This window comes from Mus musculus, chromosome 1, assembly GCF_000001635.26.
Source record: "Mus musculus strain C57BL/6J chromosome 1, GRCm38.p6 C57BL/6J".
In the NCBI taxonomy this organism is placed as follows: Eukaryota; Metazoa; Chordata; class Mammalia; order Rodentia; family Muridae; genus Mus; species Mus musculus.
In genome coordinates this window covers 53669171-53694536 of record NC_000067.6, presented here as the reverse complement: position 1 = coordinate 53694536, position 25366 = coordinate 53669171, and the positions used below count along the sequence as shown (strand labels likewise).

The 25366-nt window shown below is 40.4% G+C and overlaps 1 protein-coding gene across 3 annotated transcripts in view; it reads left to right on the top strand.

Moving 5' to 3' along the window:
- Positions 1–25366, top strand: part of Dnah7a (dynein, axonemal, heavy chain 7A) — a 310307-nt gene that overhangs the window by 12765 nt on the left and 272176 nt on the right. For 2 of the 3 annotated variants that reach the window (XM_006496179.4, XM_017321900.2), the window contains exons 4-5: positions 7930–8038; positions 9483–9696. In XM_006496179.4, coding sequence (XP_006496242.1) covers positions 7930–8038; positions 9483–9696 — 323 coding nt within the window. The remainder of the gene's footprint in view (positions 1–7929; positions 8039–9482; positions 9697–25366) is intronic. The other variant, NM_001252070.1, reaches the window with a different exon arrangement.

Sequence of the window (25366 nt, the reverse complement as noted above, 5' to 3'; positions counted from 1 at the left end):
CTGGTCAAGGACGCAGATAAATTGACTCTGAGACAAAACTTGGCACATGTCCTAGAAAGTGTGGTTCAGCCCCCATGACCGATGGCTGACTAACGCTCTTGAAAGCATTATCCAACTGTTCCCCTGACCGATGGACACATTGTCAGAGCTTTTTGTTGACTGAACGAGTGACCTTCGCTCCCCCTGCTATCCTCGATCTCACTACTGCCTGAGACTTCACCTACTCATCATTGTGCTGACATTCTGGCAGAAGGAACTCATACTCGAAATGATCTGAAGGATCAGATCAGCCTTGGCCTGAGAGTTTGAGCTGGTACACGGATGGCAGTAGCCTCGAGGTTGAGGGTAAGCGGAAGGCGGGGACAGCAGTGCAGTGGTGGACAGAAAGCAAGTGATCTAGGCCAGCAGCCTCCCTAAAGGGACTTCAGCCCAGAAAGCTAAACTTGTGGCTTTAATACAAGCTCTATATATACAGACAAAGAGAGCTGTTGACATCTGCAGAGAAAGACCTAAGATGCTGTGGCTAAAAGAAATCAGGTGGCAAATCTAACCGCCCAGGCATCCTAAAGAGCAATGATCCCGACAGTCTGAAGACTATCAAGTTATAGACAAATTAAGACTGGTAAAAGAAACCCTGTATGACATAGTAGAAACTGAAGAAAGAAAACTAGTCCTCTCATGAGAAGACAGACCTGACATCTACTGAAAAAGAGACTTTACTGAAAAAAAAAATGTGTATAAATACCTTCTGGTTTTTGTGAACGGTCTCAAGATAGATAGAAGCTTTTCCTTTTAAAAATGAGACTGCTCAGATAGTCATCAAGAAGATTATTAGAAAAAATTTTCCAAGGTTCGGAGTGCCAAAAGCAATAGTGTCAGATAATGGTCCTGTCTTTGTTGCCCAGGTAAGTCAGGGTGTGGCCAAGTATTTAGAGGTCAAATAAAAATTGTACAGACCTCAGAACTCAGGACAGATAGAAATAATGAATAAAACTCTAAACAGACCTTGACAAAATTAATCCTAGAGACTGGCACAGACTTACTTGGTGCCCCTTCCCCTTGCCCTATTTAAAACTGAGAATACTCCCTCTTGATTCGGTTTTACTCTTTTTAAGATCCTTTATGGGGCTCCTATGCCCATCACTGTCTTAAATAATGTGTTTAAACCTATGTTGTTATAATAATGATCTGTATACTAAGTTATAAGGCTTACAGGTGGTGCAGAAAGAAGTCTGGTCACAACTGGCTACAGTGAACGAGCTGGGTACCCCAAGGACATCTTACCAGTTCCAGCCAGAGATCTGATCTGCGTACACCTGCGTCATGCTGAGACCCTCAAGCCTCACTAGAAGGGTCCCTGCCTAGTTCTGTTTACTAATCCGCCTTATTCTGTTTTTGTTCCCATGTTAAAGATAGAGTAAATGCAGTATTCTCCACATAGAGATATAGACTTCTGAAATTCTAAGATTAGAATTACTTACAAGAAGAAGTGGGGAATGAAGAATAGAAAATTACTGGCCTCTTGTGAGAACATGAACTTTTTACCTCGGAGCCCACCCCCTCCCATCTGGAAAACATACTTGAGAAAAACATTTTCTGGAACAACCACAGAATGTTTCAACAGGCCAGATGTATTGCCAAACACAGGATATGACTCTTTGGTTGAGTAAACTTGTGGTTGTTAAACTTCCCCTATTCCCTCCCCATTCCCCCTCCCAGTTTGTGGTTTTTGCCTTTAAAAGCTTGTGAAAAATTTGAGTCTTCGTCGAGACTCCTCTACCCTATGCAGAGGTGTACGAGTCTCGGCCCCAGCGCGCTGGCTCCCCCCCCCCCCCCGCTTTATTAAATAGCTTTGTGTGTACGTCATTTCGGTCTCCGCGTCTCTCTTGGGTCCGCGCCACATCCCGAGGCTTGAGTGAGGGTCTCCCTTTGGGGATCTTTCAATATGTTTTGCAAATTGTATCTTGGATATTCTAGGTTTCTGGGCTAATATCCACTTATCAGTGAGTACATATCATGTGTGTTCTTTTGTGATTGGGTTACCTCACCCAGGATGATATCCTCCAGATGCATCCATTTGCCTAAGAATTTCATAAATTCATTGTTTTTAATAGCTGAGTAGTACTCCATTGTGTAAATGTACCACGTTTTCAGTATCCATTCCTCTGCTTAGGGACATCTGGGTTCTTTCCAGCTTCTGGCTATTATAAATAAGGCTGCTATGAACATAGTGGAGCATGTGTCCTTATTACAAGCTAGAACATATTCTGGGTATATGCCCAGGAGTTGTATTGCTGGATCTTCTGGTAAAACTATGTCCAATTTTCTGAGGAACCCCTGGACTGATTTCCAGAGTGGTTGTACCAACTTGCAATCCCACCAACAATGGAGGAGTGTTCCTCTTTCTCCACATCCTCGCCAGTATCTGCTGTCACATGAATTTTTGATCTTAGCCATTCTGACTGGTGTGAGGTGGAATCTCAGGGTTGTTTTGATTTGCATTTCCCGGATGATTAAGGATGTTGACCATTTTTTCAGGTGCTTCTCAGCCATTCGGTATTCCTCAGTTGAGAATTCTTTGTTTAGCTCTGTACCCCATTTTTAATGGGGTTATTTGGTTTTCAGGAGTCCATCGACTTGAGTTCTTTATATATATTGAATATTAGTCCCTTATCTGATTTAGGATTGGTAAAGATCTTTTCCCCATCTGTTGGTGGCCTTTTTGTCTCATTGATAGTGTCTTTTGCCTTACAGAAGCTTTTAAATTTTATGAGGACCCATTTATCAATTCTCGATCTTAAAGCACAAGCCATTGCTGTTCTATTCAGGAATTTTCCCCCTGTGCCCATATCTTCGAGGCTTTCCCCCACTTTCTCCTCTATAAGTTTCAGTGTCTCTGGTTTTATGTGGAATTTCTTGATCCACTTAGACTTGAGCTTTGTACAAAGAGATAAGAATGGATCACTTCGCATTCTTCTACATGATAACTGCCAGTTGTGCCAGCACCATTTGTTGAAAATGCTGTCTTTTTTCCACTAGATGGTTTTAGCTCCCTTGTTAAAGATCAAGTGACCATAGGTGTGTGGGTTCATTTCTGGGCCTTCAATTCCATTCCATTGATCTACCTGTCTGTCATTGTACCAGTACCATGCACTTTTTTTTTTTTTTAATCACAATTGCTCTGTAGTACAACTTGAGGTCAGGCATGGTGATTCTACCAGAGTTTATCATTGAGAAGAGTTTTTGCTATCCTAGGTTTTTTGTTATTCCAGATGAATTTGCAAATTGCCTTTTCTAATTCGTTGAAGAATTGAGTTGGAATTTTGATGAAGATTGCATCGAATCTGTAGATTGCTTTTGGCAGGATAGCCATTTTTACTATATTGTTCCTGTCTATCCATGAGCATGGGAGATCTTTCCATCTTCTGAGAGCTTCTTCAAGTTCTTTCTTTCTTGTCATACAGATCTTTCACTTCCTTAGTTAGAGTCACACCGATGTATTTTATATCATTTATAACTATTGTGAAGCATGTTGTTTCCCTAATTTCTTTTCCATCCTGTTTATCCTTTGTGTAGAGAAAGGCCACTGATATGTTTGAGTTAATTTTGTATCCAGCTACTGAGTTGAAGCTGTTTATCAGGTTTAGGAGTTCTCTGTTGGAATTTTTAGGATCACTTACATACACTATCATATCATCTGCAAATAGTGATAGTTTGACTTCTTCCTTTTCAATTTGTATTGCCTTGATATCCTTTTGTTGTCTAATTGCTCTGGCTAGGACTTCGAGTACAATGTTGAATAGGTAGGGAGAGAGTGGACAGCCTTGTCTAGTCCCTGATTTTAGTGGGATTGCTTCCAGCTTCTCTCTATTTAGTTTGATATTGTCTACTGGTTTGCTGTATATTGCTTTGATTATGTTTAGGTTGGGCCTTGAATTCCTGATCTTTCCAAGACTTTTATCATGAATGGGTGTTGGATTTTGTGAAATACTTTTCAGCTTCTAACGAGATGATCATGTGGTTTTTGTCTTTGAGTTTGTTTATTTAGTGAATTACTTTGATGGATTTCTGTATATTAAACCATCCCTGCATCCCTGGAATGAAGCCTACTTGGTCAGGATGGATGATTGTTTTGATGTGGTCTTGGATTCAGTTAACAAGAATTTTATTGAATATTTTTGCATCGATATTCATAAGGGAAATTGGTTTGAAGTTCTCTTTCTTTGTTGAGTCTTTATGTGGTTTAGGTATCAGAGTAATTGTGGCTTCATAGAATGAATTGGGTAGCGTACCTTCTGTTTTTATTTTGTGGAATAGTTTGAGGAGAGTTGGAATCAGGTCTTCTTTGAAGGTCAGATAGAACTCTGCACTAAACCCATCTAGTCCTGGGCTTTTTTGTTTGTTTGTTTGTTTGGGAGACTATTAATGGCTGATTCTATTTCTTTAGGGGATATGGGACTGTTTAGGTCATTAATATGATCCCGATTTAACTTTGGTACCTGGCATCTGTCTAGAAATTTGTTGATTTCATCCAGGTTTTCCAGTTTTGTTGAGTATAGCCTTTTGTAGAAGGATCTGATGGTGTTTTGGATTTCCTTAGGATCTGTTGTTATGTCTCCCTTTTCAATTCTGATTTTGTTAATTAGGATACTGTCCCTGAGCCCTATAGTGAGTCTGGCTAAGTGTTTATCTCTCTTGTTGATTTTCTCAAAGAACCAGTTCCTGGTTTGATTGATTCTTTGAATAGTTCTTTTTTTGTTCCCACTTGGTTGATTTCAGGCCCGAGTTTGGATATTTCTTGCTGTCTATTCCTCTTGGGCGAATTTGCTTCCTTTTTTTCTAGAGATGTGCTGTCAGGCTTCTAGTGTATGCTCTCTCTAGTTTCTTTTTGGAGGTACTCAGAGCTATGAGTTTTCCTCTTAGGAATGCTTTCATTGTGTCCCATAAATTTGGGTATGTTATGGCTTCATTTTCATTAAACCCTAAAAAAGTCTTTAATCTCTTTATTTCTTCCTTGACCAAAGTATCATTGGGTAGAGTGTTGTTCAGCTTCCATGTGAATGTTGCCTTTCTATTATTTATGTTGTTATTGAAGATCAGTCTTAGTCTGTGGTGATCTGATAAGATGCATGGGATAATTTCGATATTTTTATATCTGTTGAGGCTTGTTTTGTGACCAATGGTCACAAAATGGTCAATTTTGTAGAAGGTGCCATGAGGTTAGGGAAGTTTACCTCTATAATTTTGTTGAAGACATTTATTGGCCCTTTAAGTTGAAAATCCTTGTTCTCATCTATATGTATTATCCTTAGGTTTGTTCTTCTACGTGTGTCCTGGATTTCCTGAATGTTTTGGGTTAGGATCTTTTTGCATTTGCATTTTCTTTGATTGTTGTGTCCATATTCCCTATGGAATCTTCTGCACCTGAGATTCTCTCTCCTCTTCCTTCCTTCCTTCCTTCCTTCCTTCCTTCCTTCCTTCCTTCCTTCCTTCCTTCCTTCTTTCCTTCCTTTCTTTCTTTTCTCTTTTTTGGTTTTTCAAGATAGGGTTTCTCTGTATAACCCTGGCTGTCTTGGAACTCACTTTGTAGACTAGGCTGGCCTCGAACTCAGAAATCTGCCTATCTATGCCTCTTGAGTGCTGGGATTAAAGGCATGTGCCACCACCACCCGGCTCTCTCTTCCATTTCTTGTATTCTGTTGCTGATGCTTGCATCTATGATTCCTGATTTCTTTCCTAGGGTTTCTATCTCCAGAGTTGTCTCCCTTTGGGTTTTCTTCATTGTTTCTACTCCCATTTTTAGATCTTGGATGGTACTGTTCAATTCCATTACCTGTTTGGTTGTGTCTTCCCATAATTCTTTAAGGAATTTTTGTGTTTCCTCTTTAAAGATCTTCTATCTGTTTAGCAGTGTTTTCCTATAATTCATTGAGGGATTTTGTGCTTTCTCTTTAAGGGCTTCTACCCATTTACCAGTGTTCTCCTGTATTTCTTTAAGTGAGTTATTAGTGCTCTTTTTAAAAATCTTCTACCAGCATCATGAGATATGATTTTAAATCCAAATCTTGCTTTTCAGGTGTGTTAGGGTATCCAGGACTCACTGTGGTGGGCGTACTGGGTTCTGATGATGCCCAGTGTCCTTGGTCTCTGTTTGTAAGATTCTTTCGTTTGCATTTCACCATCTGGCAATCCCCAGTGTTAGATGTTCTAGCTGTCTCTGGTTGGAGTTTGTTCCTCCTGTGATTCTTTAGCCTCTGTCAACACTCCTGGGAGTCCAACTCCCTCCTCAGTCCCAGTGGTCAGAGCACTCTCTGCAGGCAAGCTCTCCTATTACAGGGAAGGTGCACAGAAGTCTGGAGCTTAGATCCACCTCTTGAGTCTTGGGGTCAGAGCCCTCCCTGGAGGCAGAGTCTCCTGTGGCAGGAAAGGTGCCCAGGGGTCTAGGTCTCAACTCTGTCTCCTGGCTGAGGATGAAGGCCCGAAGGGACCCCGTCAAAGAAGCTCTGTTGCTTCTGCCACCCCTGTGCTCTCCTGTGTAGACTGGTCTCAGTGATCCCAATAGTCTGGGTGTGCTAGGGCTTGCCTTTGTCCTTTGACCCTTTTGCTGCTAGCACAAGACCCTCTGGGTTTTTTGGAACAGATCTTGTGTTCCACTCACCAGTGATCTCAAGATCCCAGGTGTGCTAGGGTGCCTGCAAGGTGGGGAGTCCTCTGGGGACCTTGGGACCCTCTGCTGAGCAAGACCAGTTTTTTTTTTTTTTAAACATGAAGTTATGTGGAATATTTTTTTCTTGCCACAGTGCAACAGAACTGAAAAAATCATAAGAAAATCTTAACAAATTATACAAATCATTGTGATTAAACAAACGGCTTTTGGATTACAAATGAAGGAAAAGTCGAGAAGGAAATTTAAAAACGAAATGAAAATTGGGAAGATAATATTCCAGAATACGCTGACTAAGCACTGAGAAAGGTCATAGAGCAGTCAATGACAAAGTAGAAAGAAGGCTGTGGTTAAACCCAACTGCATTTTGATGGGACCCGAAGGAGGCTAGGAAAGAATCGAAAGCAACCAAAGGGAATGGTCACTGAAAAATCATCCCTGGTGGATCTGAGAAACAAAACAACAACAAAAAAAGCAAAGCAAAAAAAAAACAAAAAAAAACCCAAAAATCCCCCAAAACCGAAACAAAACAACAACAAAACAAACCCCCAAAACAAAAGCAAAACTCAGTAAAGCTAGGAAAAAGAAAAGATTCCAAATGAAAGAGGAGACGCCACAACTTAAACCACAGGACTTAAAAGGAGGTCATCATGAATGACTGTGTGATGATGGGCTTGACAACTTAGAAGAAACAGATGAATTCCTGTTCCCTTTACTGAGGATTCAGGGGATGGGGCACTAGGTTACAGCTGGGTAGGCGGAGGGATCCCAGCCTGCTCCTGTCAGTAGGGCAACCACAAAGAACAGGAATGCAATGCACATTTCAGAAAGCTAGCAGGGATTTTAAAGCTTTCACCATAAACAAGACAAGTTTTCAAGGAGGTTTGTTTAGCCTAGATTAGATAATGCCAATGTATGCAAGTAGCCCATTGGTTTGTATTGATATGTGGAATGTCATGCTGCTATCCATCAGATAAAAACAAGTTGAAAGAGATCTTGTAGACAGTGGCTGACACTGGAATGAGCAGCCGGTGTGGAATAGACTCTCCAGGTTTAAGTAATAGACACTCATAATCAAGTACCATCGGGGCTTTTGTGACGATTTCCTGATAATGAACAGGCAAAGGAAGATCTGCTGCTGATGGTTGTGTCTTCCCAGAGGTCCTGATGTGCTTAGGAAGATGAGCCACCCTTATAAATACTCATGTAGTAAGTGGAGCATTTTCTATATTACTTACTAACATTACTTAAATTTTCTATTTTAGACAGGAGTCAAGCCCCAGTGGCAGCAGACTGCGCCATCATTCCATTTAAATATCAAACAGGAAAACCCAGTTCTAGAACCCTATACTGTTAAAAATGAGCAGTCGTTTGGTAAGAACTTTATTATTTATTTTTACTAAAAAAAACATGGATAGTTAATAAAGCCATAAATTACAAAGTCCAAGCAGTACACATCATATAGATTTTTTTCCTATACATTTACTATCATAAAACAATTGTTTCCAGTTTCTAGTTATTTGAGGCCAGCCATTGCTTTTTGTGGAAAATGAAAAGCTTTTTTTGTTTTGTTTTTGTTTTTTGTTTTTTGTTTTTTGTTTTTCAAGACAGGATTTCTCTGTGTAACCCTGGCTGTCCTGGAACTCACTCTGTAGACCAGGCTGGCCTCGAACCCAGAAATCTGCCTGCTTCTGCCTCCCAAGTACTGGGATTAAAGGCGTGTGCCACCACCGCCCAGCAGCATTTTTTTATTCTAGTTTATTCTCTCATCATTTCACCTGTATGAGCACATACATAGACACACACACACCGCACACACACACACACCACCACCACCTTCTTCTTCTTCTTCTTCTTCTTCTTCTTCTTCTTCTTCTTCTTCTTCTTCTTCTTCTTCTTCTTCCTCTTCTCTTCCATTATCTTTTCTTTTCCCCCTCTCTCTCACAGGTCCCTAACCCCTTCCTCCTAGGAAGTTTCTTCTGTATTTATTTAGGGTTGCCTGCACAAACTTGGGAAAGGTAACTTCTGGTGGCTACCACTGGGTGGGACCTAATAGCCCACCCCTCTTCACAAAGTTGATGGAACTTCCGTTTCAAAACCTTTTTTTCTAAGAATGTCCTAAGTTGTGGATAATATTTCCAAATTAGTCATCTAAACAACAACTTTACTCTTGGGCCTGAAAGGGTAATAACTCAGTCAGTAAACATGAGGATATGGACCTGAGTTCCCTCTCCACATCCACAGAAGAGACCAGCGGTGGCTGTGTGCCCTTACAGGCTCAGTGCTGAGATGAGATAGGGGGTTCCTGACATTGGCTAGCTAGCCATCCAGCCTGACCCAGGAGCTTCAGGTGACCGAGATCAGCTTCTGCACACGTGTGCACCCAGAGATGCATATGGACATCTTTAAACATTCTAACATATAAGCCCTTATTAGATTGCTCACATTTAACATTCGCATGCTTTTGAAACCAGGGATCTTTTACATTTTTCTTGAATAGTGTAATTTTGTTTTTATCATAGTCTAAATTTTAATCCTTTTAAGAGACTCTAATGCAAATGTAACTGAAAATATTTATTATATTAATCAAAGCATCACACAGTTCAACAATATTCTTAAAATAATTAGAGGATTCCATCATGGTGACTTAAAGTAAATATTTAATATTTTTGTAGTAAAACAATATACATTAGGACTCTTTGAGATGAGAATGTAAAGTATGGAATATTTTTCTAGTTGGTGTGGCAGCATCTTTCCTAAGGATGCACAAGCTTTAGCTTACCTTTTACATGAACAACTGTTGCTTTTTAAATTTAAGCTGAATACATGGAGCACTGCCAGAAAAAAGGAAAACTTCTGGACCAAATTGATGATGACCGTTCTGCACCATCAACTTCAAGATCAAAGGTCAAATCTCCACATAAGGAGAGAGAGAATTTCAAAAGCACCCTCCCATCAATTTATAGATCAAAGATCAAATCTCCACAAAAGGAGAGAGAGAATCTCAGAAGCACCCTTGCTAAAGTCATCATGTGAGTGCTGCAAGCTAACCTTCATGTTACCTCAGTAAGGCCCTGGGAAGTAACAACTGAAAATATAAGCACCCTGTACATCTCTAGGGGGTGCCTCCAAGCCTTGCTAAGGGGAGGTTAGTGTAAGAATAGAGAATGGAGCAAGGCGTGGTGGCGCACACCTTTAATCCCAGCACTTGGGAGGCAGAGGCAGGCGAATTTCTGAGTTCGAGGCCAGCCTGGTCTACAAAGTCATTTCCAGGACAGCCAGGGCTATACAGAGAAACCCTCTCTCAAAACAACAACAACAACAACAACAAACCAAAAACCAACCAACCAACCAAACAAACAAAAAAGAATAGAGAATGGGAGAGTTTGAGTCTACCCAGGGTATGTCTCACTTTTAAATAGTAAAAGGTGCCTGTGCTACTATGTGATGTCAGCTAAGTGAGCGGGGACTCGGTGGGAGTGCTGGCTGTCATCATGGTGGCTGCAAGAGGATGTGGTTGCCTCTTACCCCCCATGTTGTCTGTTCAGGTGATATGATGACTTTTGTGATGTTGAGGGCCTCCTCATGTGGAAGGGTGAACATGCCTGGGTTTCAGAGCTCTCCATGGAGAGGGGTGGAGGCTCTGATGATCCCATCTTTGCCTTGTTCTCACACAGCTTTGTGTAGGTTGTTTGGTGTCCCTCTCTTGCTTCATTTTGACTCTCAGGGTACTAACAACCACCCATGGAACACATAGGACTTCATGACCCATTGTGGTAAGTGGCTCAGTCATAGAAGGCCACTTACTTCTTCCGTGGGCCATTTCACTATCTGGACCTTTTGAGGGGAACCGTGGGTACTAAGAGCTTACGAAGAGCAAGTGGAGGTCCGTGTGTGTTCTCACAGGTGGATGTGAATGTGCTATCTATCTATCTATCTATCTATCTATCTATCTATCTATCTATCTATCTATCTATTTAATTGATTGATTGATTGATTGATTTCACCCAGGATCTTACTATATAGTCCTGGATAGAGTCAAATTCACAGTCCTGCCCACAGGCATGTGCCATTGCATCTAGTCTAGAGCGGTTTTGAGTTTGCTGTTGTCGATGCCATGAGAATATTAGCATCTTGGGGCACTTGCATCACTTTTGTTGTTTTCTTTGCATGAGCTCACTCAGATCAGCTGGTGTCAAATCAACACCAGATCCTTGGGAGAAAGAGCCCAGAGTTACACATTTGTGGAAGAAATGCTCCTCACCCCTATTTCTGGTATTGCAGGTTGAACCCAAGGCATCATGATTTATTGCACTGTATTGTTGAAGCACGAACACAATCCTCTTTTAATTTTTATTTCAAGATAGTGTTTTATTATATAGCTTAGAACTTGGTGTCATTTTTACATCAGCCTCAGTAATAGCTGGTACTGTTGACATGTGCCATAACACCTTGTTTTGCTCCTTCCTACTCTTTGAGCCCTCCTCTTTCCTCTCCTCCTTTACCTGGATGGATTAGATATAACAATTTTACATGCATAAAAATAGCAGCACTTTGTGAGTAGATGACCAGCTCTTTGGAAAGTTACTGGCCAGCTCTTTGGAAAGTGATCCTGTCTGCTTAGCTTGGTCCTCATGCAGTGCCGATTGGTCAGTCAGAAGGACCCCAGTCAAACCCCACAGATACCAGAGCATGAAGTGGCTAACAAGAGCTTCCTTGATGCAACTTCTTTTAATTTCTAGGCCTCATTTAAAAAGGAAAGAAAGAAGAACACATGTTGGGTTTCAGTTTGATATAGGGTCTTAGTCTGAGTTCCTCATTTCACTCAGGCCTATAGAATAATCATCTTCCTCACTTCAGTGTGAAGACCTGAGGCCCCAGCCACATAAGCAGAGCTACAATCTCAATATTTTTGCTAGCTCTGCCTTGACATATTTTCTTTTCAGTTTAAAAAATGTATAATTTTCCCATTTCCTCCCTTCACCCTCTCCCATTCCCATGTCTTTTTTCTTCACCCCTTCCATGCTCCCACCCAAATTTTTTTCAAATTTGTGAAAGGCTTTTTTTCTTTATTATTATTGTTTCACACACACACACACACACACACACACACACACTCACACACACACACACAATCTGAGTTAAATAGAACCTGCTGAGTCTGTTTAGTGTGTGTGTGTGTGTGTGTGTGTGTATATATATATATATATATATACACTGTATGTATGATTTCAGGGCTGGCCAACAGATACTAGATAACCAACTGGGAGTTTACCCATAGGAAAGAAAAATTCTCCCTTCTTGGTTGTTAGTTGCCTGTAGTTCTTTTTCTAAGGGTAGAACTTTTGTGAGATTTCTCTCTTCCATATTAGCATATCCATTGGTATTGTCATTGTTAAAATCTTGTTTAGGCAGCCATGTTGTTGAGGTGTCATGGATATAACTTCCTGTCATCTCTAGGAGATACAACCTCATAGCAGACTGCCTAGTCCTTTGGCTCATACAATCTTTCTTTCCCCCTTTTCTCAGTGTTCCTTAAGTTTTAGATGCATGGGTTGTTTTGTACATCTATTTATTAGTACTCTGTACTCCAGGATCAGTTGTTCTTTGCACTGTGACTAGTTATGGTTTTCTGTAATGATCTCCGTCCATCTTACTCTGTCTGGGGAGTGAGAACTATAAGGCTAAGTGTTTAGAATGCAGTTAGGAATTGTTCTGTTCTAGTACAGTGGCAGCAGTAGGTTCTTCTCTGAAATCCATGACGTCACTAGCCCTGGGCAGTTGAAGAGGTTTCTGGTACTAGACATGATTTCCCTATTGTTGAGTTGTCTTTAAATCCATTTAGGTATCTGTAGGTCACTATTGCATAGTGGTATTGCATGCCACTATTTCACCTTTGGGGCCATCTTGTGTTGTGGTTCACAGACATCACTACTAATGATTCCCCTCTCTTGGCAGCTTCTGTCACTATGAAAGCTGATTCTCAAGGTGGAGACTTTCAAGTCAGGTCCAGCGGGTTCTTGGGAATCCAGTGTCTGAAGTGGAGTTTTCAGCAATAGGGACTTACCTTTACTCTCTGAGAGGCAATTGATGACCGCATCAATAGTCTATGTTGCTTATGGGAGTCTCTTAGACTCCCATGAGCAACAACTTGAAAGGTTCTCATGTTTGGTACTGGCGTTTTTGTTAGATGCCCTATGGCTCTTTTAGTGAGCATTGTCAGCCCAGTGGCATTACTTCATCTAAGATATATAGGTAATTTTAGCCAAATGTAAAAGAATATGATTCCTTAAGGCTTTTCCAAATATTCCTACTGTTGCTTGTTCCTTTACCCCATTTGTACTGACCTACTTTTCTCCTCCCCAGTTAAAAAGCTCTCCCCACTTTTCCACTGCCCCCTTTATTACACGTCTATCCTGCTATTTCCCTCTCTAGGTCTTCTTCTCCCAATGGTCCCTTTTTACTTAACTGGTGTCAGCAGTTTCTAACCTGGTTTCTCCAGGATACACACTCACAGCTGAAGATCTGTATCTGGGAGCCTCAGGTGAGGGAGGACAAGTGGGGTTTGTCTTTCTGGGTCTGGGTTACCTCAGTCAATATAATGGTGATTATCAAAGTTTGGAGAGAATTTAGGTGGATCATGAAAGGACACAAAACATCACATATACAGGAGGAATAAGAGGTATTTTTCCACATAATCTTTGCAGAACAAGGGGAAATAGAGCAAATAAAAACCCATGTATATAAAATCACTGAGGTGAGTAAATTTAAAAAGTTTTATTCTGGAAAAAATATTTGAGTAAAATACAGTAAAAGGCAGTCCATGCTACTAGACTTAATTGTACATTGTATTAATAAGTCACAGTACCACCCTTCGCTTAATATATACATCATTATAACTTTACTTATGATAAACTTGTCACAATTAAAAGACATAAAATTGCAATTTATGAGCTGAGTATGTAAATGAGGATGAAAGCTGACCTTTATGGGGTGAGGGAGCCATCTTCCTTTCCTAGGTTTTATTATAACTAGGTGCTACATTTTTGTCAAATGCTTTTTCTACTGATATGACCATTGGCCTTTCTCCTTTTTTCTCTCATAGATGATACATTTCACTAATGGCTTTCCTAGGTTTCATTCAGTTACTGCATACCTTAGTCTGTATAATATTGCTGGATTTTATTTGCTAAATTGTTGAAGGACAATTTGAAATTTATATTTATGTACAGAAAACTCAGTAGTGCACCTTTAACCTAGTTTGGTGGCAAGTTCCTTGGTCTTTGCCCAGCTTGGCAGGGCAAGTCACATTTGGACCGTTTGCTCCCCACCGTTTCTGTTGTAATTGGTTCCAGTAGCTTCCCCCAGCCTATCCAGAGTTTTTTAGTCTTCCCAGTTAACATGGGAAAGCAACAGTGTTCCTACATGTGCTCTTGAGGACCACCTCCCCAGCCTTTGATGATGCAGTAGCCCCCTCCCCAGTAACATTGCAACACTGGACCGGCAGGAAGGACAACAGCTGGGTAGGGCTACATTGTGTCCAACCAATACCAGCTGAGCCTTCTTGTCCTCTTCCAAAGTCAGAGCAGTATTGACACCTTCTTGAAGCACAGGCGATCTCTTCATGAGGATGGACTCTGCTTGTCTGCCTTTTTTATGGCTGAAGCAGTGGGGAACTATATACAGTCCATGGCTCAGGGAACTGGTTTATTCTCTGGTGATTACAGAACATACTGTTCCTGCAGCAGGCAGATGCAGTTGGGATACGGAACAAAGTGAGGGGGGAGGGAGCCTCATTTGCTCTGGACATCCTATCCAGCACCCTAGTTCCCAGGCCCTTGTTCATAGAGAGGATGTGTAACCCTTTGGGCGTTCAGCTTCTTCACAGCAGCAGGTCGCAGGCTCCGTCTTCCTCTCTTCTTCCTTTCCTTCTGGCATCTTGTTCCACTGGAGTAGAGAGAGATTTGCTGTTTTGTGATGATTTTTAAGCAAGGTGAAAAGTTTGGGCCTGACGCATCATTTCTCTAGCTCTGTTATCCAGTCTCTACTAGCCTCATAAAATAAATTGGGACTGTGAGCTTTTTTCTCTGTTTTCTGAAAAAGTTTCTGTAGAATTAGTTGGATTTCTTCCCTGACAGAATCCATTAGTGAGATTGCCTGGGCCTGAAATTTTCTCTCTTTGTAATTATTAATTACTAATTTAATTAATTTGCTTGATATTGATCTAGTCATATTTTATATTTTTTAGCTGTGTTTGGAACATTTTTGTCTTTGGGGTATGTGTCGCCCCCTTTCAGCTGTCTAATTTTCTGTGTAACTAGCTATCAAGATAATCTCATTTTATGCCACCTTTGGTACCAGTTGACTCTGGGTGAGGGCCTTTCTGGAGGCACCAGGCCAGTTGCTTGTCATCCTCCTATGACAGAGGGACAGAAGCATTTTAAGCTGTTGTCTACCTTCTGTGACTGGTTCTCAGTGCCTCATAATCATGGGTTAAAATAATGTCACTTCTGCGTTCACGCTTGAAAAGAAAAGAAAGGGATTGCCAGTGCTATTTTGAACTAAAAATGTCTTAATTTTATAAACAGAAAAATATCAACATAGTTATTTTTTTACTTTTGAGAAATAAAGTATATCTTATATTTTCTTTTAGTATAGAATAGAGTTTATGTGGGGGTCATGGGAAGGGAAGTTGAGAAGGAAGTAGAGGCAGAGAAAGATGGGGGAAGAGAGAGAGAGAGAGAGAGAGAGAGAGAGAGAGAGAGAGAGAGAAAAGGAGAAGAAGAAGAAAAAGAAGAAGGAGGACGAGGAGGAGGACGAGGAGGAGGAGGGGGAGGAGGAGGAGGGAGGGGAGGCTGGTTCTTTGGAAAGTGAAAGATAGCTAGCTTAGATCCTCATGCCATGGTTACTTGATAGTCTGAAGGGTCCCAGTCAAACCCCACAGATACCAGAGCATGGGGTGGCTGATAAGAGCTTCCTTGATGAAACTTCTTTTAATTTCTAAGCCTTATTTTAAAAGGAAAGAAAGAAACATGTTGGGTTTCAGTTTGATAAAGGGTCTCAGTCTGAGTATTTCACTCAGGCTTATAGAATTATCATCTTCCTCACTTGAGTGTGAAGACCTGAGGCCCCAGCCACATAAGCACACATAGAGAGCAGGGAGTGAGAAGGGGAGAGAGGGAGAAAGGGGTCATGGAGATAAGAGAGTCAGTCAGACAGACAGACAGAGAGAGAGAAAGAGAGAGAGAGAGAGAGAGAGAGAGAGAGAGAGAGAGAGAGAGAGAGAAGACAAAACTCTGAAGAGAGCTACCCTATTTTTGTTTAACTAGGGAAAGCATCTCCTACTCTGATTGCTTTAGTTCTGAATGAATGCCATTCTTCTGGAAAGAGCATGGCTGCTCAGACTCACACAACAATGCACAGATCCCTCTTTCCACATGTAATTAGCTGTGTGACCAAACGGGGGGCTATTTCTTTTTTCCCAATTTTTTATTAGGTATTTACTTCATTTACATTTCAAATGCTATCCCTAAAGTCTCATATACCTGACCCCCCCCCCCCACTCCCCTACCCACCAACTCCCACTTCTTGACCCTGGTGTTTCCCCTGTACAGGGGCATATAAAGTTTGCAAGACCAAGGGGCGCCTCTTCCCAATGATGGCCGACTAGACCATCTTCTGCTACATATGCAGCTAGAGACACCAGCTCTGGGGGTACTGGTTAGTTCATATTGTTGTTCCACCTATAGGGTTGCAGACCCCTTCAGCTCCTTGAGTACTTTCTCTAGCTCCTCCATTGGGGGGCCCTGTGATCCATCCAATAGCTGACTGTGAGCATCCACTTCTGTGTTTGCCAGGCACTGGGATAGCCTCACAAGAGACAGCTATATCAGGGTCCTTTCAGCAAAATCTCGCTGGCATACGCAATAGTGTCTGCGTTTGGTGGCTAATTATGGGATGGACCCCTGGGTGGGATAGTCTCTGGATGATCCATTCTTTTGTCTCAGCTCCATACTTTCTCTCTGTAACTTCTTCCATGGGTGTTTTGTTCCCAGTTCTAAGATGGGGCAAAGTGTCCACACTTTGGTCTTCGTTCTTCTTGAGTTTCATGTGTATTTCAAATTGTATCTTGGATATTCTAAGTTTCTGGGCTAATATCCACTTATCAGTGAGTGTATATCATGTGAGTTCTTTGGAGATTGGGTTACCTCACTCAGGATGATACCCTCCAGATCCATCAATTTGTCTAGGAATTTTATAAATTCATTGTTTTTAATAGCTGAGTAGTGGCGATCTTAGGAACACTGCATCACTTCCACCTCACCCAGTCCTGGGCACTCCAACACACCCGAAAACCTAGACCCGGATTTAAAAACGTATCTCATGATGATGGTAGAGGACATCAACAAGGACTTTAATAACTCACTTAAAAGAAATACAGGAGAACACTGCTAAAGAGTTACAAGTCCTTAAACAAAAACAGGAAAACACAACCAAACAGGTAGAAGTCCTTAAAGAAAAACAGAAAAGCACATCCAAACAGGTGATGAAAATGAACAAAACCATACTAGACCTAAAAAGGGAAGTAGACACAATAATGAAAACCCAAAGTGAGGCAACGCTGGAAATAGAAAACCTAGGAAAGAAATCTGGAACCATAGATGCAAGCATCAGAAAAAGAATACAGGAGATGGAAGAGAGAATCTCAGGTGCAGAAGATTCCATAGAGAACATTGATCGGCAGAACAATCAAAGAAAATGCAAAACGCAAAAAGATCCTAACTCAAAACATCCAGGAAATCCAGGACACAATGAGAAGACCAAACCTACGGATAATAGGAGTAGATGAGAATGAAGATTTTCAACTTAAAGGGCCAGCAAATATCTTCAACAAAATTATAGAAGAAAACTTCCCAAACCTAAAGAAAGAGATGCCCATGAACATACAAGAAGCCTACAGAACTCCAAATAGACTGGACCAGAAAAAAAAATCCTCCTGACACATAATAATCAGAACAACAAATATACTAAATAAAGATAGAATATTAAAAGCAGTAAGGGAAAAAGGTCAAGTAACATATAAAGGCAGGCCTATCAGAATTACATAAGACTTTTCACCAGAGACTATGAAATCCAGAAGAACCTGGACAGCTGTTATACAGACACTAAGAGAACACAAATGCCAGCCCAGGCTACTATACCCGGCCAAACTCTTAATTACCATAGATGGAGAAACCAAAGTATTCCATGACAAAACCAAATTCACACATTATCTTTCCACAAATCCAGCCCTTCAAAGGATAATAACAGAAACAAAAAACAAAAAAACAAAACAATACAAGGACAGAAACCACGCCCTAGAAAAAGCAAGAAAGTAATCTTTCAACAAACATAAAAGAAGACAGCCACAAGAACAGAACCCCAACCTTAACAACAAAAATAAGAGGAAGGAACAATTACTTTTCCTTAATATCTCTTAATATCTATGGACTCAATTCCCCAATAAAAAGACATAGAGTAACAGACTGGCTACACAAACAGGACCCAACATTTTGCTGCTTACAGGAAACCCATCTCGGGGAAAAAGACAGACACTACCTCAGAATGAAAGGCTGGAAAATAATTTTTCAAGCAAATGGTCTGAAAAAACAAGCTGGAGTAGCCATTCTAATATCTAATAAAATCGACTTCCAACCCAAACTTATCAAAAAAGACAAGGAGGGGCACTTCATACTCATCAAAGGTAAAATCCCCCAAGAGGAACTCTCAATTCTGAATATCTATGCTCCAAATGCAAGGGGAGCCACATTCATTAAAGAAACTTTAATAAAGCTCAAAGCACACACTGCACCTCACACAATAATAGTGGGAGACTTCAACACACCACTCTCATCAATGGACAGATCCTGGAAACAGAAACTAAACAGGGACACAGTGAAACTAACAGAAGTTATGAAACAAATGGATTTAACAGATATCTACAGAACATTTTATCCTAAAACAAAAGGATAAAATTTCTTCTCAGCACCTCATGGTACCTTCTCCAAAACTGACTATATAATTGGTCACAAAACAGGCCCCAGCAGATACAAAAATACTGAAATTGTCCCATGAATCCTATCAGATCACCATGGACTAAGGCTGATCTTCAATAACAACATAAATAATAGAAAGCCAACATTCATGTGGAAACTGAACAACACTCTTCTCAATGATACCTTGGTCAAGGAAGGAATAAAGAAAGAAATTAGACTTTTTTAGAGTTTAATGAAAATGAAGCCACAACATCCCAAACTTATGTGACACAATGAAAGCATTTCTAAGAGGAAAACTCATAGCCCTGAGTGCCTCCAAAAAGAAATTAGAGAGAGCACACACTAGCAGCTTGACAACACACCTAAAAGTTCTAGAATAAAAGCAAGCAAATTCACCCAAGAGGAGTAGAGGGCAAGAAATAATCAAACTCAGGGCGAAATCAACCAAGTGGAAACAAGAAGAACTATTCAAAGAATCAACCAAAGGAGGAGCTGGTTCTTTGAGAAAAATCAACAAGATAGATAAACCCTTAGCCAGACTCCCTAGAGGTCACAGTGACAGCATCCTAATTAAAAAAGTCAGAAATGAAAAGTAAGACATAACAACAGATCCTGAAGAAATCCAAAACACCATCAGATCCTTCTACAAAAGGCTATACTCAACAAAACTGGAAAACCTGGATGAAATGAACAAATTTCTAGACAGATACCAGGTACCAAAGTTAAATCAGGATCAGGTTAATGATCTAAACAGTCTTATATCCCCTAAAGAAATACCAGTCATTAATAATCTCCCAACCCAAAAAACCCCAGGACCAGGTGGGTTTAGTGCAGAGTTCTATCAGACCTTCAAAGAAGATCTAATTCCAGTTCTTCACAAACTATTCCACAAAATAGAAACAGAAGGTTTTCTACCCAATTCATTCTATGAAGCCACAATTACTCAGATATCTAAACCACAGAAAGATCCAACAAAGATAGAGAACCTCAGACCAACTTCCCTTATGAATATCGATGCAAAAATACTCAATCAAATTCTCACTAACCGAATACAAGAACACATCAAAACAATCATCCATTCTGAAAAAGTAGGTTTCATTCCAGGGATACAGGGATGGTTTAATATACAGAAATTGATCAATGTAATCCACTATATAAACAAACTCAAAGACAAAAACCACATGATCATCTCGTTAGATGTGGAGAAAGCATTGGACAAAATCCAACACCTATTCATGGTAAAAGTCTTGGAAAGATCAGGAATTCAAGGCCCATACCTAAACATAATCAAAGCAATATACAGCAAACCAGTAGACAATATCAAACTAAATAGAGAGAAGCTGGAAGCAATCCCACTAAAATCAGGGACTAGACAAGGCTGCCCACTTTCTCCCTACCTATTCAGCATTGTACTTGAAGTCCTAGCCAGAGCAATTCGACAACAAAAGTAGATCAAGGAGATACAAATTGGAAAAGAAGAAGTCAATATACCACTTTTTGCAGATGATATGATGGTATATATAAGTGACCCTAAAAATTCTACCAGAGAACACCTAAGCCTGATAAACAGCTTCAATGAAGTAGCTGGATATAAAATTAACTCAAACAAGTCGATGGCCTTTCTGTACACAAAGGATAAACAGGCTGAGAAAGAAATAAGGGAAACAACACCCTTCTCAATAGTCACAAATAATATAAAATACCTTGGCATGATTCTAACTAAGGAAGTGAAAGATCTGTATGATAAGAACTTCAAGTCTCTGAAGAAAGAAATTAAAGATCTCAGAAGATGGAAAGATCTCCCATGCTCATGGATTGGCAGGATCAACATTGTAAAAGTGGCTATCTTGCCAAAAGCAATCTACAGATTTAATGTAATCCCAATAAAAATTCTAACTCAATTCTTCAACGAATTGGAAAGGACAATCTGCAAATACATCTGGAATAACAAAAAACCTAAGATAGCAAAAATTCTTCTCAAGGATAAAAGAACCTCTGGTGGAATCACCATGCCTGTCCTAAAGCTGTACTACAGAGCAATTGTTATAAAAACTTCATGGTACTGGTATAGTGACAGACAAGTAGACCAATGGAATAGAATTGAAGACCCAGAAATGACCCCACACACCTATGGTCACTTGATCTTTGACAAGGGAGCTAAAACCATCTAGTGGAAGAAAGACAGCATTTTCAACAAATGGTGCTGGCACAACTGGTTGTTATCATGTAGAAGAATGTGAATTGATCCATTCCTATATCCTTGTACTAAGGTCAAATCTAAGTGGATCAAGGAGATCCACATAAAACCAGAGACAGTAAAACTTATAGAGGAGAAAGTAGGGAAAAGTCTCAAAGATATGGGTACAGGGGAAAAATTCCTGAATAAAACAGCAATGGCTTGTGCTGTAAGATCAAGAATGGACAAATGAGTCCTCATAAAATTACAAAGCTTCTGTAAGGCAAAAGACACCGTCAATAAGACAAAAAGGCCACCAACAGACTGGGAAAGGTTCTTTACCTATCCTAAATCAAAGAGGGGACTAATATCCAATATATATAAAGAACTCAAGAGGGTGGACTCCAGAAAATCAAATAGCCCCATGAAAAAATGAGGCTCAGAGCTAAACAAAGAATTCTCACCTAAGGAATATCGAATTGCTGAGAAGCACCTGAAAAAACGTTCAGCATCCTTAATCATCAGGGAAATGCAAATCAAAACAACCCTGAGATTCCACCTCACAGCAGTCAGAATGGCTAAGATCAAAAATTCAGGTGACAGCAGATGCTGGCGAGGATGTGGAGAAAGAGGAACACTCCTCCATTGTTGGTGGGATTGCAAGCTGGTACAACCACTCTGAAAATCAGTCTGGGGGTTCCTCGGAAAATTGGACATAATACTACTGGAAGATCCCGCAATACCTCTCCTGGGCATATTTCCAGAAGATGTTCCAACTGGTAAGAAGGACACATGCTCCACTATGTTCATAGCAGCCTTATTTATAATAGCCAGAAGCTGGAAAGAACCCAGATGCCCCTCAACAGAGGATTGGATACAGAAAATGTGGTACATTTACACAATGGAGTACTACTCAGCTATTAAAAAGAATGAATTTATGAAATTCCTAGGCAAATGGATGGACCTGGAGGGCATCATCCTGAGTGAGATAACCCAATCCTAAAAAATCTCACATGATATGTACTCACTGATAAGTGGATATTAGCCCAGATACTTAGAATACCCAAGATATAAGATACAATTTGTGAAACACGTGAAACTCAAGAAGAAGTAAGACCAAAGTGTGGACACTTTTCCCCTTCTTAGAATTGGGAACAAAACACCCATGGAAGGAGTTACAGAGACACAGTTTTGAGTTGAGAAGAAAGGATGGACCATCTAGAGACTGCCATAAGGAGGGATCCATCCCATAATCAGTCTCCAAACTCTGACACCATTGCATACACTAGTAAGATTTTGCTGAAAGGACCCAGATATAGCTCTCTCTTGTGAGACTATGCTGGTGCCTCGCAAACACACAAGTGGATGCTCACAGTTAGCTATTGGATGGATCACAGGGCCCCCAATGGAGGAGCTAGACAAAGTACCCAAGGAGCTAAAGGGATCTGCAATCCTATAGGTGGAACAACAATATGAACTAACCAGTATCCCAGGAGCTAGTGTCTCTAACTGCATATGTATCAGAAGATGGCCTAATCAGCCATCAGTGGAAAGAGAGGCCCATTTGTCATGCAAACTTTATATGCCTCAATACAGGGGAAAGACAGGGTCAAGAAGTGGTAGTGGGTGGGTAGGGGAGTGTGTGTTGGGGAGAGTATGGGGGACTTGAAATGTAAATGAAGAAGATACCTAATAAAAATAATAGCTGAGTAGTACTCCATTATGTAAATGTACCACATTTTCTGTATCCATTCCTCTATTGAGGGACATCTGGGTTCTTTCCAGCTTCTGGCTATTATAAATAAGGCTGCTAATGAAAGATCATGGCAAAATGTAAAAGGTCATAGAAGCCCTGAAATTGGTAAGATAGATTTTATTATTAGTAGAACTGGCTTCACTGATTTAGAAAAATAAAGGTGCACAATGCTATGGCCACTCCTCGAACCTATGTGTCTGCCAATGTTCTGACCAGTTGTGTGCCCATTGCTGCACCTTCATTAGATTCTTTCCCTGTTTCCCTCCCATACCCATTTCTTGAGGAATCATTCATTTTAGAATAGATATTGTTTAGATCTGGAAATCCCCTACTCCCCCCTTCTACTTTCCTCCCTGAGGGCCTATAAAAACTGGGATCTCTTTCCCCTCAAGGTTGACTCCTCTACCCCTGCGTGGGATATGATTCGTCCCCAGAGCTCTGGCTGTCTCTGAATAAAGCCTCATGTGGTTTGCAACAGGCTCGGTCTGTCGTGAGTTCTTGGGTGTCTGCTATTGTCCTGAGACCTGAGTGAGGGGCTCCTTTTGGAGTCTTTCACTATTAACATAGTGGAGCATGTGTTCTTATTACCAGTTGGGACATATTCTGGATATATGCCCAGGAGAGGTATCGTGGGATCCTTCAGTAGTACTGTGTCCAATTTTCTGAGGAACCCCCACACTGATTTTCAGAGTTGTTGTACCAGCTTGCAATCCCACCAACAATGGAGGAATGTTCCTCTTTCTCCACATCCTCGCCAGCATCTGCTGTCACCTGAATTTTTGATCTTAGCCATTCTGACTGCTGTGAGGTGGAATCTCATGGTTGTTTTGATTTGCATGTTTATGATGACTAAGGATGCTGAACATTTTTTCAGGTGCTTCTCAGCCATCCGATATTCCTCAGTTGAGAATTCTTTGTTTAGCTCTGTGCCCCAGTTTTAATTGGGTTATTTGGTTTTAGGGAGTCCACCTTCTTCAGTTCTTTATATATATTGCATATTAGTCCCCTATATTATTTAGGATTGGTAAGATCTTTTCCCCATCTATTGGTGGCGTTTTTGAAAATAAGAACTGATAGTGTCTTTTGCCTTGCAGAAGCTTTGCAATTTTATGAGGACCCATTTGTCAATTCTCGATCTTAGAGCAGAAGCTATTGGTGTTCTATTCAGGAATTTCCCCCCTGTTCCCATATCTTCGAGGTTTTCCCCCACTTTCTCCTCTATCAGTTTCAGTGTCTCTGGTTTTATGTGGAATTCCTTGATTCACTTAGACTTGACCTTAGTACAAGGAGATAAGAATGGATCAATTCACATTCTTCTGCATGTTAACCACCTTTTGTGCCAATACCATTTGTTGAAAATACTGACTTTTTTCCACTGGATGGTTTTTGCTCCTTTGTCGAAGATCAAGTGACCATAGGTGTGTGGGTTCATTTCTGGGTCTTCAATTATATTCCATTGTTCTACCTGTGTGTCGCTATACCAGTACCATGCAGTTTTTAATCACAATTGCTCTATAGTACAGCTTGAGGTCAGGCATGGTGATTCCACCAGAGATTCTATTTTCATTGAGAAGAATTTTTGCAACCGTAGGTTTTTTGTTATTCCAGATGTATTTGCAAATTGCCCTTTCTAATTCGTTGAAGAATTGAGTTGGAATTTTGATGGGGATTGCATTGAATCTGTAGACTGCTTTTGGCAAGATAGCCACTTTTACAATGTTGATCCTGCCAATCCATGAGCATGGGAGATCTTTCCATCTTCTGAGATCTTCTTTAATTTCTTTCTTCAGAGACTTGAAGTTCTTATCATACAGATCTTTCACTTCCTTGTTTAGAGTCATGCCAAGGTATTTTATATTATTTGTGACTATTGAGAAGGGTGTTATTTCCCTAATTTCTTTCTCAGCCTGTTTATCCTTTGTGTAGAGAAAGGCCACTGATTTGTTTGAGTTAATTTTATATCCAGCTACTGAGCTGAATCTGATAATCATGTTTAGGAGTTCTCAGGTGGAATTTTTAGGGTCACTTATATATACTATCATATCATCTGAAAATAGTGATATTTTGACTTCTTCCTTTCTGATTTGTATCCCCTTGACCTTTTGTTGTCTAATTGCTTTGGCTAGGACTTCAATACTATGTTGACTAGGTAGCAAGAAAGTTGGCAGCCTTGTCTAGTTCCTGATTTTAGTGGGGCTGCTTCCAGCTTTTCTTCATTTACTTTGATGTTGGATACTGATTTGCTGTATATTGCTTTTATTATGTTTAGGTATGGGCCTTGAATTCCTGATCTTTCCAAGACTTTTATGATGAATGGGTGTTGGATTTTGTCAAATGCTTTCTCCGCATCTAATGAGATCATCCTGTGGTATTTTTTTCTTGAGTTTGTTTATATAGTGGATTATGTTGATGGTTTTTCATATATTAAACCATTCCTGCATACTTAGAATGAAGCCTACTTGGTCATGATGGATGATTGTTTTGATGTGTTCTTGGATTCAGTTTGTCAGAATTTTATTGAGCATTTTTGCATTGATATTCACAAGGGAAATTGGTCTGAAGTTCTCTTTCTTTGTTGGGTCTTTATGTGGTTTTGGTATCAGAGTAATAGTTCATTTGTAGAATGAATGGGTAGAGTACCTAGAGTTTTTATTTTGTAGAATAGTTTGTGAAAAACTGGAATTAGGTCTTCTTTGAAGATATGATAGAACTCTTCACTAAACCCATCTGGTCCT